This window comes from Excalfactoria chinensis, chromosome 8, assembly GCF_039878825.1.
Source record: "Excalfactoria chinensis isolate bCotChi1 chromosome 8, bCotChi1.hap2, whole genome shotgun sequence".
Taxonomy (NCBI): Eukaryota; Metazoa; Chordata; class Aves; order Galliformes; family Phasianidae; genus Excalfactoria; species Excalfactoria chinensis.
Window position 1 is genome coordinate 14893610 of NC_092832.1, and position 14797 is coordinate 14908406.

The window sequence follows — 14797 nt, forward strand, 5'->3', positions numbered from 1 at the left end:
GGCCGGGTAGAAACCGTCATTCTGTGGCAACCTGTTTTGAGGAGGTTTGTGTTCTCCCATCGTCTGGAAATTTCACTTTGAGACTGAATTCTGCTGGGAGTTACGTAGCCAAATAAAATACTGACCCTAATCCCCAGATACCTGTTCTGCAGCTGGCTTAATCCCTCCATGTTGTTACAGAATGTTTATAAGGACCAAGAAACTGTAAAGTCAGAGTGACTCACTGGAAAGAGCAGGCTTTGTCTCTGTGGTGTGGGATAGTTGTACGGTAGCAGAATGGAAACGCAAACTGTCTGAGGGCATATCTGAATAGCGAGGAGAAAGCGTATGATGTAGGCAATGTGAAGTTCTGCCTTAATTGAAATGTGTAGACTTAAAGGGAGGAAACCAGTGGATTACCAGTAAAGAATTGCCCTGGTGGACTCATTTTATTGCAACACAAAATGTTGGTGAAGGAAGGGGGTTTCTGCACGCTGCAGGAAGGTGCGTTGGGACCACGTTTTCCTCTGCTACTTCTGTAGCAGCAGGACCAGCAGTTCAGAGAGGGGATAGGTAAATTCATGGGTAGCAGATGTGTTAATAGATACTGGAGGATGATGCAGGGTTGGTCCCCACTGACATCCTTAGCCCTGTGATTGTCAGACTGAGGAAGTCAGAGAGTGCTCTGCAATTAGAGACTGCTCTTTGTAAATGGCGACTCCTACTGTCCCTTTCCTACTTATCTCCAAGAGCCCCATGGGGCCCCTTTCAAGCCAGTTTTAGAAATCAGAGGTTAAAGTTTCCTTTTAGCAAAAGGAACTGGAAACGTGGAAGCAGATTAGCAGATGCCCAGTGGGTAGAAGGTGCTAGTGGGTTCAGCCTGCCCCAGGAGCCCACTTACCAAATCCCTTCTGTTGGTCCCTGGGAGAGCCTTCCTTGCCCAGAGAGACCCAGCAGCAGCTGCTTGGTGCTGCTGGGGCTGTGCGGACTCTGGAGGGCAGAACTAACATCCCCTGCAGAAGATCCACGTGGGCTTTTTAAATGGGGAAGTGGTTTGGGAACCTGTACCCCCAGGAGCACAGCTGTTAAGAGGAAGTTTAGGTTCAACATGATTTCATCTGATTTGCATGTGACAGCACAGGAGGTGGAGGATGATCCAAACTAGAAAGATTGAGCCACTTGTTTAGCCAAGGATAGAACTGAAGCTCGTGTCTGGGACCAGCTTTGCAACTGGGGTGAGAAATGTGCTGTGAAAGTCCTTAAAACAATCTCAGTTCTGAAGCTGTACTCGGAAAGCAAACCCTGGTTTTGGCAGCCCTGGATGAACTCTATTGCTGTCTGGCTTCAGCTGAGTGACTGACAAAGGAAATGATTTTCAGAGCAGACCAATGGTGGTCCATCCTTATTTTACATGAGTTTCTGATTACACACGTGATGTAGAGGAACGCTTGTTTCATTCAAGGGCACCAATTAATCTCTTTTTAAACAATTACCAATTCTCAAACGAGACCCTGTTAAATATAATTAGCCAGCAGACTGACAGATCAGTTTTTGTTCAACACTATCTTTGTGTAGGAAGAAGTGCCAGGAGTTGGTTAGTGAGAGGAAGGGGCAGGTAGGAGAGGGTGGTGGAATTTCCCAGGTTGCTCATCTTCCCTTTTCTGGCTTTAGAAAGGCTGACGGTGTGTTTTGGTGACATGTCTGCTACCACATGATGCGCGGGAGTTTTCAGTAGCACATCATGTCCTGAAATCTGCCATTGTTTAGCAAACATCACAGGGCTTGTGAAGCATTTACCCAGCTCGGGAATTCCCCAGCCAGCAGCAGGGCTGTGGAGCGGATTGCCCTGTGCCCTAACAGGGACCTGGGGAGAGCAGGGATCCTGTGTGACCTGGTGGAGCATTTGGACAGAAAGGAAGGAAGCTGGTGACAGGAAGAGATCAGGGACGTAGGAGTTGGAAGCAATTCAGACAGAGACGGTTTTGGCAATGCTGTGCCTGACCAGGCCATTCGCTTATCAGTGCTTGGGAGACAGCAGCCAGCAGGTGCTTACAGCTTCTCGTCCTCTCTTGAAGACTGGAATTGACCCTGTGCCGCCTCAGGGGTCAGGTTTGCTAGCTGGGTCACTGCACTCCGTGTTGGGAAGTGGTTTGTCTGATCTCTTCCCTACTGCTTAACTCCCTGGCTGTGCAGAAGGTCAGCTCGTTCCAGCTCATTGCAGTGCTGTGCTGCCAAGCTGCTACCACCCTGTAATGTGACCCAGGCTGTATCATTCAGTGATGACTTCTGGCGTGCTTGTGACTTGTGGACCTCACCAAGAAGTGTTGCTGCCAGATTGCACAAAGACCCAAGCACTTCTTTCACCGTCTGGTCAGGAGCAGCTGCTACTGGAAAACAGAGATGGGGAGAACTCTGCTGAGCATCGTGCAGAAATGAGCTTCTTCTCTTGTTTTCTAGCCAGGGCCTTGGTGCTGAGCTGATGGGCCTGCAGGTGGATTACTGGATTGCAGCTCCTCCCGTGGACAGAAAGAGAGACCCAGAGAAGAAGGACCCTTCCACTACCAAAAACACACTGAAATGCACTTTCCGGTCCCTCCAGGTCAGCAGGCTGCCTGCCAGCGGGGAGATTGCCACCACTCCAACCATGTCCATGACCGTCGTAACAAAAGAGAAGAACAAGAAAGGTAAGGTAGACGTGTTGATTGTTGCCAAAGGCCAGGAACACAGTGCTGCTCTCCTTGTTCTGCAGCCCCGAGGCTGACTTGTCAGTCCTGCATTACAGTCAGTCCCAAGTTCCTAGTCTGTCTGTGGGTAGGAAGTGGCTCAATGAGGCGATAGTTTGAAAGGGTGATGGTTCTTTGTGCTGTAAGGAGGTGTGTCTGCGCTCACAGCTGGACAGCTAAGATGGCATAGCTCAAAGGAACAGTGATGGGGACAGAGAAAGGTCAGTTGTGAATGACTGTGTAGAAAGGCAGGAGATGCACAGGGACTCTGTCCACAGTGTTCCTTGTTGCTTGTGTGGGTTACTGGGTGAGACAGGAGAGAGCTTGTGCCCCCGACCACCAGGCTGAGATGCTTGGGCCTGAAGTCTTCATGCACATAGGTAGCAGTGCAGAATGCTGGCGTGGTCCAACTCCTGCCAAACAAGCAAGAATTAATTCAATTAGTATTTTGAGACATGAGTATTTAAATAAGAAAACAACACAACACCACTAGTGAGTCTTGGAGTGTCTCTTGTGAGCAGCAGAGATTCACTTGTTTGCTCGTTTGATTTTCTTCCAGTGATGTTTTTACCCAAGAAAACAAAAGACAAGGAGGTTGAGTCAAAGAGCCAGTGCATTGAAGGGATCAGCAGGTTGATTTGCACAGCAAAGCATCAGCAGAACATGCTGCGGGGTACGTATAGCTTGCATCCCCCAGCTCTGGGGTGAGCTCGGCTGCCAGCTGTTTTCCTGCAGGCAAAGAGCTGCCCTCATTGCTGCCTTGGAGTCAGTGTAATGGGGTCTTCCTGGGGAAGGGTTGGATGTGGCCAGCATGGGGTATTGCTTCATAGGTCTGGGGTGTGGGAAAGTCCTCCCTCATAGGACCCTGGGTGAGGACAAAGGCTGGGCCAGGCTCCACTTCCTCTCCCTGTAGTTCAGTGTTTTCCTGTGCACATCTGGGAAGTGGTGATGGATTGAGAGCCACAGTAGTGACTGCTCCTCCAGGCAGGGGTCTGGCACAGAGGCATGCCACAGCGGTAAGCTGTGCTCACATCTGCAGGCAAACCTAGCAGTGCCTGTCAGGGGAGCTGTGTATCCAATTACAAAAACATCCTCGTGGCCTGTTCAGTTAATAACTCCCAGCACTGTCAGCAGCAGAGAAATCTGCTTGGGCCAGAATTGAGGAGGGTGACCCAGATCCTGTCAGACTGCTGAGCGAGGGGTGGTTGCAGAACATCACCTCTGCAGGAAAGGCAGACCTCCTGGTGAAAAGTGTGCTGCGTCTGTCTCCATAAGAGCACGTCTGCTCAAAAAAGAAAGCGGAGCTTGTTTGAGAAATTGGAGAGATCAGATCAGGTGAAGCTGAAATCAGCAGTCTGGGGAGCTCCGGTGTCAGCACTGCCGGAGCAGCAGGCTGAGCTGCTCTCCCTATCACTGCTCTGTGCTTCAGCCACGTGTAGAGATGGCAGTGGGTTGGCCCAGCGGCGCAGCTCGCACCCTGAGCACAGAATGTAGCCAGGCCTCCCTCTGCTGACTGCAAGGAGCTTTCTAGCAAAGCTGTTTCTGGTTGACCACTTGCACTTGCTGTTTTCTAACTCACCTGTTGTATTTATTTATTTTTAACCTTCCCCTGTAGTCCTCATCGACGGAGTGGAGTGGAACGACGTCAAGTTCTTTCAGCTGGCAGCACAGTGGTCCTCTCATGTCAAGCACTTTCCCATCTGCATATTTGGACACTCCAAATCTAACTTCTAGCCATGCTCAGAGGGACCTCTGTCCATCCCAGGGACTGCACACCAGGAGCCAGGAACTGCGTGCCAACTCCGACTCGCATCACTCTGCCCTCTCCTGCAGAATTAATTACAGATGTGCTTGGATTACTTTTGAATTACTTTTTTTCTATTAACTCTTAAGTTTACTACAAGGGAAGGAAACCCCTTTAAACAAAGGCAAAAAAAAACCAACAAAACAACAACAACCCAACCAACAACAGTCTTAAATATAGATGTGCTGTCAACCAAGCCGTGGGGGAGTCGGCAGGAGCAGGCAACCTGCCCAAACACCTCCCACTTCGGAGCAGATAGCTGAATAACTGCACTGCTTATTAACCTGAGACCTCATTGGTGTGTGTGGGCTGGGGGGGGGCGTGGATTTTGCAGAAGATCCTGCACGTTACGGTGCGTTTCGACCCCTCCCTCCATATTTCTAGGAAAACCGATGGCCAGTCTTTCTTCCTGCTGCCAAAGGATGAGAGATCAGCGAGTCTGCAGGGCGTCCAGCTTGTTTGCAGAGCTAGAGAGGTGCAGATTGGAGCTTGCCCTGCGCTACGAGGGGTCCGCCCTGGGGCTGGGCAGGTGGTCTGTGCTCAGTGCTGCCTGAGGAAGGCCGGGCAGGAGCAGGAACTGGGGGGAACACGAGGCGTAAGGAACCTCTGCTGTCCCCGGTCTGTGACAATGACCAAACCGAGCCAGTCACCGCGTCCCTGCAGTGCTGCTGAGGGGGACAGCACGTCAGTGGGGTCGCTGCTATTTACATACTCACACCGATGATTTACCTGTCAATAAAACCTCGTCCAGCCTCCAAGGGGAAAGGGTTTTTTTTTTCTTTTTTTTTTTAAATAGCTGCACATTTTTTTTAATGCTTTCTTAAAAAATGAAAAAGACACAAAGAAATAAAAAAAAGACCAAGAGGAAAAAATAAAATAAAATACCAACGAGTTGCCAAAAAAACCCAACCCAGGAAGATGAGCCGTTGCCTGTGAAGTGATCCATGGGTGTAACGGCTGGAGCTGCAGCCAGCCGGGAGCTCTGCAAGTCCAGCTGCCTGCCCATCCATCTGTCACACTGCACACGTGAGATAGCGAGCGTGGGCTGCTTCATCTGCTCTGCCTTCATCCTGCCCAGACTGTGCTGTCTGCACCTGGCTGTGCTGCCCAGATGAGCCACCCAGCACTTCTCCTCATAGGGACTTTGAGGCTGTAACAGAGCTGCTGGAGGCAGGTGCTCACCTGCAGCCTGTAGGAGGTTGTCCTTGCTGTCTGCTTTCCCTGCTCAGGCATTCATTTCTCTGTGGGATGCACTCTGTCCCCAGCGGGGCATTAGCTTTGCTGTGTGATGTGATCCTGCGCCGCAGTGGAGGCTACAGGTGGAACGGGGCAGTGGCTGAAGCTGGGTGGGTTCTTCATCTGCTTTGGGCAGCAGGGTGCCCTGTGCCTGGGCTCTGTTTGGTCTGGCTTTTGCTTCTTTGACACACCTTGCTGCTGCCGGGATGAGGGGATGCTCTCACAAGGAGTCAGCGTGGAGTTGGCTGAGGCTTGGGTTGTGCCTGCTGTGTGGGAGAGCAGGCATCTCTGGCCTGCAGGGCAAGGGGCTGAAGCTTTGGGGGGTCCGCTTGGCTCCCACCCCTGTGGTCAGGCTCTGCAAGCATTTTCAGACCGTGCTGTTGGAGGACAGAGATGCTTTTGAACCTTTCTCTGCTTTGGCTGCTCAGTAGTTGTATTTTTCTCTGAAAGGTTTGGAGAACCCAATGGTGTCCTGCTGGGACGTGTCCTGCTCTGCCCTTCTGGTGGGCTGGTGGGGAGCAAAGTGAAAGCGTAGTCCCTGCTGCAGCTCAGGGCTGGGCTGCTCTGCTGGCTTTGATTTAATGAAATCCTCCCATTGACCAGAAGGGAGGAGGATGCTGTGCAGGCTGTGTGTGCTCCCACAGCACTGCCTCTGGGGCAGGGCTCAGCTCGGGCTCACATCGCCGTGTCCATCTACTCCTGTGGTTTTGGTTGACCTGAGCTGATGCTGTAGGACTGCGTAGCGTTGCCTAGCAGCAGCAGCAGCGTGGGAGATGGTGTATAAGCACATCCCTTTGGCTTTCTTTTTATAAATTGCATTGAGGCTGTCGAATCAAAACCAAAAAACCCCTTTAAAAGGAAATTAGTGTGAGATTTCTTCCTTGAGGCTCCCGCTGCTGTGGCAGGAGCTGAGTGTTGGGCTCCACCTCTGGGCACCGCACACAGCCCGGCGGCTCTGCAACAGGTATGGGACAGGCAGACCTGCTGCAATGGCTGAACGTCGTGCTCTGCTGTGTGTTCCAACCTACTGTAAAGAAAGGGGCAGTAGCTGGTGCAGGATTGCTGGGTCCTGCCTGTCCATGTGTACATTGCCCTGCTGTGTGTGTGTGTGTGTGTGTGTGTACACATGAAAGAAGCGCTCCTTGCGTTTCGTGTTGGTTTGTGTTTTGGTGTAACTTTGTACACCCAGATTCACCGGGTTACACCAGAGGGAGACGGTAACGCTGCCCCACCTGGGCCTTTCTCACCAGCAACAGGCGTGGAGGGAGCAGCACAGAGGCAGGACTTGGGGCACTGCACACAAAGCTTGAAGGGAAGACCCTGTAGAGAGGGGCTGAGCTGATGGCTGCTGCTGGATGTGCAGATGCGGGGTCCTGGAGCAACGACGGGTGCGATGCTTCTGTCCCCAACCAGCAGGTCCTTGGTTTCCATAGGGAAGAGCAATGCTCTGCAGCACAGCAGTCACCTGCTCAGCACTGCAGGGCAATGGGGAAGCACTGTGCTAACATGGATACTGTGCACAGTGCTAACAGCCCTGCCTGGGCCGCAGCACGCAAGGGGACGTTACCACTTTGTAGACTCCTGAGTTGTCCATCTGTTTCATTGTCGTCTTGTTTGGGTTCTCAGTTGTTTCTTTTTATGATGGAAGTTCAAATGTAAATAGCCTTTCTTGGTTGTTTCTTTTTTTTTTTTGTTGTTTTGTTTTATGGGTTTTTTTGGAACAAACTGCAACGTGCTCGACCTCGTCAACTATTTGATGGTACTAATGCAACACTAATAAAACTGGACATGAAAGCACACACCCGTCCCTGGAGTCATCTGTCAGCAGGGGCTGTTTGGCACCAGCGGGCCGGTTGTCTCCTGCAGGAAGAGCCGCCGGGTGCCCCAGCCAGCACAGGGGGATGGATACAGGGGTGGGAGCGGGGGGGAGCCGGGCCTGGCAAGAAGGCGGGCGTGAGCCGCGGCTAACGGCCGGGCGGTGGGAGATGGAGCGCCGCGCAGTCCCCTTCTGTCGTTGTGCTCTCGCATAGAGAGCAGCGCGGGGCCGGGTCCGGTTCGGAGCGCTCTCGGCACGCGAGGGCACTCGGGGCCGTGCGTGAGGCGCGGCGCTCCGCCCGTCGCCGCTCGGCTCCCCCAGGCCGGGCGCGGCGCTCTCCGCCCCACGCGGCGCTCCGGGCCGGCCGCCTCCTTCCTTCCCTCCCTCCTTTCCTCCCTCCTTCCTTCCCTCCCTCCCGCCGCTCCCGTCCCGCCGCCGCCCCGCCTTCCGCCCGCCGCCCTCCCGCCTTCCTCAAGCGGCCGGGCGGCAGCCGGCGCGGCCCCTTTAATTCCCCCCGCTCCCCTCCCCCGCCCGGCCGTTTCAGCCTCCATTTTCCAGCGGATCCGGCACCTGGAGGAGGAGAAGGAGGAGGCGGCGGGAGCGGCCCGCGCCCCGCACCCGGCCCCGTCCCGGGCATGGCCGCCAACATGTACCGGGTGGGAGGTAGGCGCTTCCCCCGGCCCGAGGACCGGCCCGGCCGCGTGCGGGCTGCCTTGCGGGCCCGGCGGGCCGAGGCTCCGGCGTTGGGGCGAGGCCCGGCCCGGGGCGGGGCGGTGGGGGTAGGCCGCGAGTGGGGGCGGCGTGGGGGGGGAAGGCGGCCGCGCGGGAGGCCGGGCCCTCGTGGGGAGGTGGGGGGGGAGAAGCGCGGCGGGGAAGTCGGGTGTAAGGATGGCGGCGGGGTGAAGCGGGGTGAAGGGGCGGCGCGGGGAGGCCGCGGGGCCGCGGGGGGCGGCCCTGGGTGGAGCGGGCGGAGGTTGGGGCCCACCCGGGAAGGGCTGCGCGGGGATGGGGCCGCCAAGGGCTGCGGGGCCGTGGGTCGGGCTGCTCCCGCCGGGCCCGGCCCCTCCCCGTGTGCCATCCCGTCGGCGTCCGCCCGGCCCTGCGCCCCTGGGCCGCTCGTCCTTTGTTTTAACTCACGGGGAGAGAGAAAGGAGAGGCGGCGGGGTCCGGCGTGCGATGTGACGGAGTATAAACAGCGAGGGTGGTCTGGCGTGGCTTTGCGCTCAGCCATTTTCCTTTGCGAGAACTGTTGTGCCGAACTTCCTTCTCCCCGCGCCGCCGGGGACGCGTCCGCGGGGCTCCCAGCGCTCCAGGGCACCCCGTTAGTGATGGGCTTCTGTACAGCCGCAGTAAAGTAAACGGAGGGGGAAAAAATACAGCGAAGGTGGCCGAGCTGTCCTGCCCGGCTGCTCGCCATCCTTCGCTACTTTCTGATCTCTCTGCCTTTTTGGGCCGTCCTTACTCCGCGCCTCCTTTGTCGCAGTGTGCTTCTTCCCAGCGGTGTTGGTTTACAGCTGTGCCTCTGGGCCGGCCTGGCTCTGCTTCCTGCGCTGCACCAGCGCCGGTGGTGCATGTGGAGCCGTGTGTTGGGTGTGGAGCCGTGTGTTGGGTTGTGGTACTGAGAGGGATGGAGTTGAGCCTTGTGAACGTCTGGCTGGGATGCAGGTGTGAATGGCGAAGGGAATCGTTGTTTGGTGTTTAATGTCATGCGTGTGAGTCCTGAGTGCTGTATTGGCATGTATTTTGCATGGTATCTGTACCGTGTGCCCCGTAGGCTTGTACAAGCAGTGGGAAGGGGCCTGTGCTGGAGATGTGTAGGCTGCTTGCTGTTGCAAGTCATCTCATTGCGGAGAGTGAAGGGTAAGTGCAGCCCAGCCGGGGTATTGCTATGGATGATGGTGCTGGGATGGCGTCCTTGATCTGGGCCCTCGTGCTCTGGCTGCACTGCTGAGGCCACGGTGAGTGGTACTGGCCAGCTCTGCTGTGAGTGCATGCTGGCACTTGGGCAAACAACTGCCAGGTGTCTTTTTGTAGAGCCGCTCCGTAGTCAGGCTGTGCTCCTGCAGGCAGCCACCCACCCCAGCTGCAGGGTTCCCTTGGCCTTAGGTGAACTTTGTGAGGCTCTTGGCATCCCTTTTCCCAGCCTGTTGAAGTTCCTCCAAATAGGAGCAGCAGCAGCCCTGCCCTCCAGTGTGTGCCATGTTGCTCGCAGTTCGACCCCATTGCTAGGGCGTGCTTTACCCTGCTGTAGCCATTTGGCTGATGTCTGTCACCTCCGTGTGCTTTGGGAATGGTGTCCAGGCTTTGCTCCACAACCTCCGCAGGCAGAGGGTGAGGTGCTGGCTGATGGCCAGTTCCTGTGCTCGGCTATTGCACTTATGGATGAAGCCTTGCTTGGGTGTGCTGCCGAGCCCCACGTGTGGATGGATGTGGCCATTTCTGTGCTGCGGCCCCGTCCTGAGCCAAGAGGTTGCATTGCTGGATTGCTGCTGACCTCTGGTGCTGGTGGCTCCCATGAACGGCTGTGTGCTGAAGTTGCGTGTGCGTTCCAGGGTGGGATTAAATCCCCAGCAGATTTGTGCACAGTCGCTTCGTGTACTTCCCATTGCAGGAAGAGCATCCAAGAGATAATCCACTGCTGGCCTTGCGGTTACGAGTCGCGTGTGTGAACTGCAGACCTGACAGCTGCCAACAGCAGCCTGTGTGATGTAGATCAATAACACTCCTGGAAGTGAGCGCTGATCGCTTTTGGCCAGCTTGTGAAACGCTGTGGGTTTTGCTTTTGTGATCCAATAGGTGAACTGCGCTTCTCTGACAGATGCCAGCGTTAAGCACGTCGCTGACAGCTGTTTGCACGGCCTCCCCGTGCAGGAGGTGCTGCAAGCTTCTCCACTTGTGCTCTGTGCCTTCCCCAGGAGTTCAGCTGCAGCCCCAGTGTGCCCGTACTGCTGTAACTGGCACAGCCCTGCTGCAGGTTTATGCTGCTGTGTTATTCCCTTGATGCAGTGCAATGACAGGTGGTTTTTTTTGTGTATGCGTTTCCATCTCGCACTGATTGGAGGAACTGAAATCCTTCCACCTTTCCTCCTCCTCTCCCAATGTGATTTTCCGGGATTATTTTTAATCTGAATCAGGCACCCGGTGCAGCTCCCCGTGGGACTGTGTGAACAGCTGAATGGGTGCAGTGGGAGGGCTGGGAACGAGGCGGGGGGCAGAGCTACTGAAGCCAGCCCTTCTGCCGAGGCAGACTTGATTTATGCCTTTAGATGAGAAGCTTTCTATATGCTCTTTACTTTTAAGAGTTACCCTCTTGCTTGGGAGTGCGCTACAACACAAAACTATTGGGACTGGTGAGTCTGTTGTGGATGTAAGGTGTGCTTGAATGGCATGTTCACAACTGGAGGTGAGTCTGGCACATCTCAGTGCATTACATGTGGCCGGCAAGTCTAAGTGAGACTATGGCCCTTTGGTGCCTGGTGTTGGCATCAAAGTCCTGCTTGGTGACGGAGCTCCACCACCTCTTTGGTGCTGCTGTCAGTGTGTCTGTCTGCTGTGTGCATCTCTTGTGTCAGTGTAACCATCCCCAAAGTTTTTAAGAGCAACAGCATGAAGTCACTGCCCTGTTATTGTAGGGTGTCAGTAATGCATCCCCGGGGACCAGGTTTGGCCTGTCCCCATGTGCTTACGTACCACAGCCTGGAATCCAGGCTCATGCCATCCGTGCTCCAGCTTATGGCCCCTGGCACCCGTAGTGCTGCCTGGAGCTGCTGGCAGGTGACTGAATTTGTCCTCCTGATATCATCATGGTGTCAGTAATAACTTTGTCTCTTTCTGGTAGAGAGCAGAGGTTCAGAGCCATGAAGAAGGCTTGCACAGAAGCATGTTGTTGAGTCCACCCCTGAAGCAAGCAATCCAGATAAATGAATGAAGGCACATGTGTAAACCCTCTCCTGTCTTTCTTTATTATTGGTGTGTAGATGTTTTGGATGGCAGGAGGGGTAAACGGAAGCATCACCCACTGCTCTGTATTCCTTACCAGGGCTGAGCTGGTTTGGTTTTATTTTTGTTTTGGGTTGTTTCTTTATTAACATAAAGCTGAAGTTGGGTGTTTGAAGGTAACTTGAACTGAGGGTGGGTTTGGTGGTCAGAGGTGTTAAATAACCAGCAAAGACAATAAAAATCAGAGTCTGTTCTTGCAGCTTTCAAACTGGTTCATGCAGTCAGCAATCCTAGAGGATACAGGATGCTTTCTGACTGATCACGTTACAGAAATGTGTGGTCTTGTGTTTTCCAGCCGCCCTTACTCTGCCTGATATGGGCTGAGCCACGAGATAGGTGCGATGCTGCCAGCCAGCTGCAGTGCGCTGAGGCCAGAGCTGCAGCATGCTTTGCTCTGTGCAGCTCTGCTGGTTGCAAGGCTGTGGTCACTGGGCAGAGCAGGGTGGGAGCAGGAAACTGGCTGCTGCTGGGGCAACATGCCTTGCTGCTCCCTGTCCCAGCCGGGCAGCTGGGATAAGACATCACCTCTATTTGGTTCTGCACATCTTCTGACAAGAAGTGATCTGTTACGTCGCTGTTGCTTCTGCACCAGGATCTTACACTGCATCTTATTGCTTTGTGAAGTTGGTGTTCCTTATGTCCCCCAACAGGAAGCCGAGTCAGCCTTCTCGCTGTGTTGCTTGAGCTTCTGCTGGAAGTCAGGTAACTGGAACAGCTGAGAAAGGTGTTTCTGTGAGATAAAGCAGCCCTGGTCTCCCCTATGTCAGAGATGGCTGCTGCAGTGCCCACATGCAAAGAAGCCCTGCTTCAAAGAGTGTTTTCAAGTCCCATTTGATTCTTCCTCTCCGCTTGTGAAACCAAATTTGGTCTGTTGGACTGTGTTGTTAACAAGAACTAATGAGTTTCCACTGTAACTGTAATGTGTAAGAAAGTGCTTCAGCAGGAGAAGGCACTGAGACTTTCACATTGAAAAAAACCACAGCAAACTTATTTCTAAAGGGACTTGGTCACATCACGGTTCAAAAGGAATCAAATCCTTGTTCTTAGATGAGAAAGGTAATTTATTCCCAGCTGTTGCCCTCATGTTGTCTTATAGGGGGTGCAGGGTGGCAGTTTGCAGGATCCTCACAACCAGCTCTGGATGTTCAGCATGACAAAATAAGCTCTGAATGCTTCTGGCGACCTTTTTCTTCCCACACCTTTCACCAAAGGGACATTAAAGCTTCAGGAGATGCCACAGCTCTTCATTTGTGCCACGTGTCTTTCAAGGGAAGATTCTTACTGGATCCCTCTTGATTTAATGCCTCGAGGTACACTGAAGCCACTTGTATCTCCACAAAGAATTCAGCATGTAAAGAGAAGAGCCTAATCGCTTCTGATTTACTTGCTTTGCCTCACAAAACCAACTGCTGCCTCCAAGGAGAGTGTTGCATTTACATAGGATCTCTGGAGGCAGATGAGACCTGGCCTGACTCAACAGAGGAGCTTTGTCTTAGGGAAGGAGGGGGGTGTTCTTAAGACAGTTTTGACTTGTCATTGATGTACGAGCTTAACTTTAGTAAGGAGAAGTTAGTTGGCAGCTTTAAGGTGACTTTGCAAGCAAGACAAAATGTAGGCTTCTCCTGCATCTGGCACTCTTGTTTGAAGAAACATCTGCCAAGCTGTGGTAGCAGTTTGTACTGGAGCCGTGTTGTGTATGACCTGGCACAGGAATCCTGCTCCTGCACTTAGACTGTCATGCTGTGGCAATGCTAAAGACCAGCCCACAAAAAGGTCTGCTGGCACGGCTGGAATTACGTAGGCTCACAACTTTGCTAATGGAGAAAATGTTTGCCTAGCTACGTGCTTGGGAACTGAAGTGCTGGAAGAGGTAATACAGAACAGGCTTTGTGTCCAGAGGACTTCAAGTCATGCTTACATGTCTGATGTAAAGCAAGGAAGTGGTTTGCCAGGAGTGTGCAGCGTGCTTCCATCCTGCAGGGTGCCGGCTGGTTGCACCTAGCGGGTCAGTGCAACCCAGTGTGCTTCAGGTACAGCTGGAGTGTTGGGATGGGTGTCCTCATGCTGCTATGAAACATTGATTTCTAAGAGCAGAATCGCTTCTTTACCCTCAGAGTACTCTAGAAGCTTTATTTCATGTCCCATGTTCTTACGAGCTCACTTTCGAGTCCTGTTTGTACACAGTCTCCCTCCCTTGCCCTGCAGCCAGCACCTCAAGCTTCAGTTATCTGGATGTGCTGTTATTGAGGTGCTTTGTGAGGTCCCACTGACACCCCAGCCTCTTCTCAGTGCAGCAGGCTGTTGTCCTGTTGTTTTTCCACAGATCTGCCTTGTGTTGCAAACAGAAAGCAACCCTGTGCAGCTGTAGCAATGTTGAGTTACTCTGGGGAACGTACTTGCCCAGAACAAATCAATTGGAAGCTGATCGAGGCCAGGACCTGCAGGGACAGCAGTGGTTTTGGGGGGCACAGAAGGAAGCAGGTGTTTTCATAGCTCCCCCTCATGCTGTGGAGCCTCTTGGGAGTTGCTTAAAATCTTGTATTAATTGCCTTTGCACTCGGAGCCATTTCGTGCCTCTGAGTGCCCATCTCACATTGCTCACTTACCTTGTAGGTTTTAGTATCTCCGTTTTTAAGATAGGGATCCGTGATCAGAACTTAAATATCATTGAGGCTTCTGTTCCTCTGCAAGTTGTTTGAGATTTAACAAGAACTAACACATTGTGGAAGAACTAATACATGGCTAATGGGGCTGCGTAAACCTCGTTTCACTAAGGATTGGACAAAAAAGGGAAGGAAGATATGATGGGAATTTTCTCCTCCCCCCCCCCCCCCCCCCCCCCCATCCTTCTTTGACATGACAGAGAACAAAGAACAGAAGACCTTTGGGAGGTTCCAAATCCCTTCATACTTTGGAGTTAGAGCAGCTGTTTGTCCAAGTTGTGTGTCCTGAACTTAGATGCATTCTGCTCCAGCAGCGTAGGGGACATTTCTTACCATGAGCAAGGAGCTCACACAGAACACCTTGTTTACCACATGGGAGCATACATCATCCTTGCTTTTTGCACACGCTATAGTTTGGGTGATAAAAGCCTGCTCCTGATACACATGGCTTCGATCACCTTCTCTGAGGCAAGCCACCACTAGAAATGAGAGTTGAAGCACAAGAAGGAGATGAGTTAGTAAACCTGGGCCAGATGAGCCACCTGGCTCTGTGTTAAAGCACAGCCTTTCTGTTGCA

The 14797-nt window shown here is 53.3% G+C and overlaps 2 protein-coding genes across 11 annotated transcripts in view; both read left to right on the top strand.

Moving 5' to 3' along the window:
• Window positions 1–7541, top strand: part of PACS2 (phosphofurin acidic cluster sorting protein 2) — a 64493-nt gene extending 56952 nt beyond the window's left edge. For all 7 annotated transcript variants that reach the window (XM_072342577.1, XM_072342578.1, XM_072342579.1 and 4 more), the window contains 3 exons: window positions 2437–2663; window positions 3262–3375; window positions 4318–7541. In XM_072342577.1, the coding sequence (XP_072198678.1) occupies window positions 2437–2663; window positions 3262–3375; window positions 4318–4436 (460 nt within the window). In that variant the 3' untranslated portion in view covers window positions 4437–7541. The remainder of the gene's footprint in view (window positions 1–2436; window positions 2664–3261; window positions 3376–4317) is intronic.
• A 476-nt stretch (window positions 7542–8017) lies between these two features.
• MTA1 (metastasis associated 1) overlaps window positions 8018–14797 on the top strand; it is a 68572-nt gene continuing 61792 nt past the window's right edge. For 3 of the 4 annotated variants that reach the window (XM_072342759.1, XM_072342757.1, XM_072342760.1), the window contains exon 1: window positions 8024–8221. In XM_072342759.1, the coding sequence (XP_072198860.1) occupies window positions 8194–8221 (28 nt within the window). In that variant the 5' untranslated portion in view covers window positions 8024–8193. Of the gene's footprint in view, window positions 8222–14797 lie in introns of all 4 variants that reach the window. The other variant, XM_072342756.1, reaches the window with a different exon arrangement.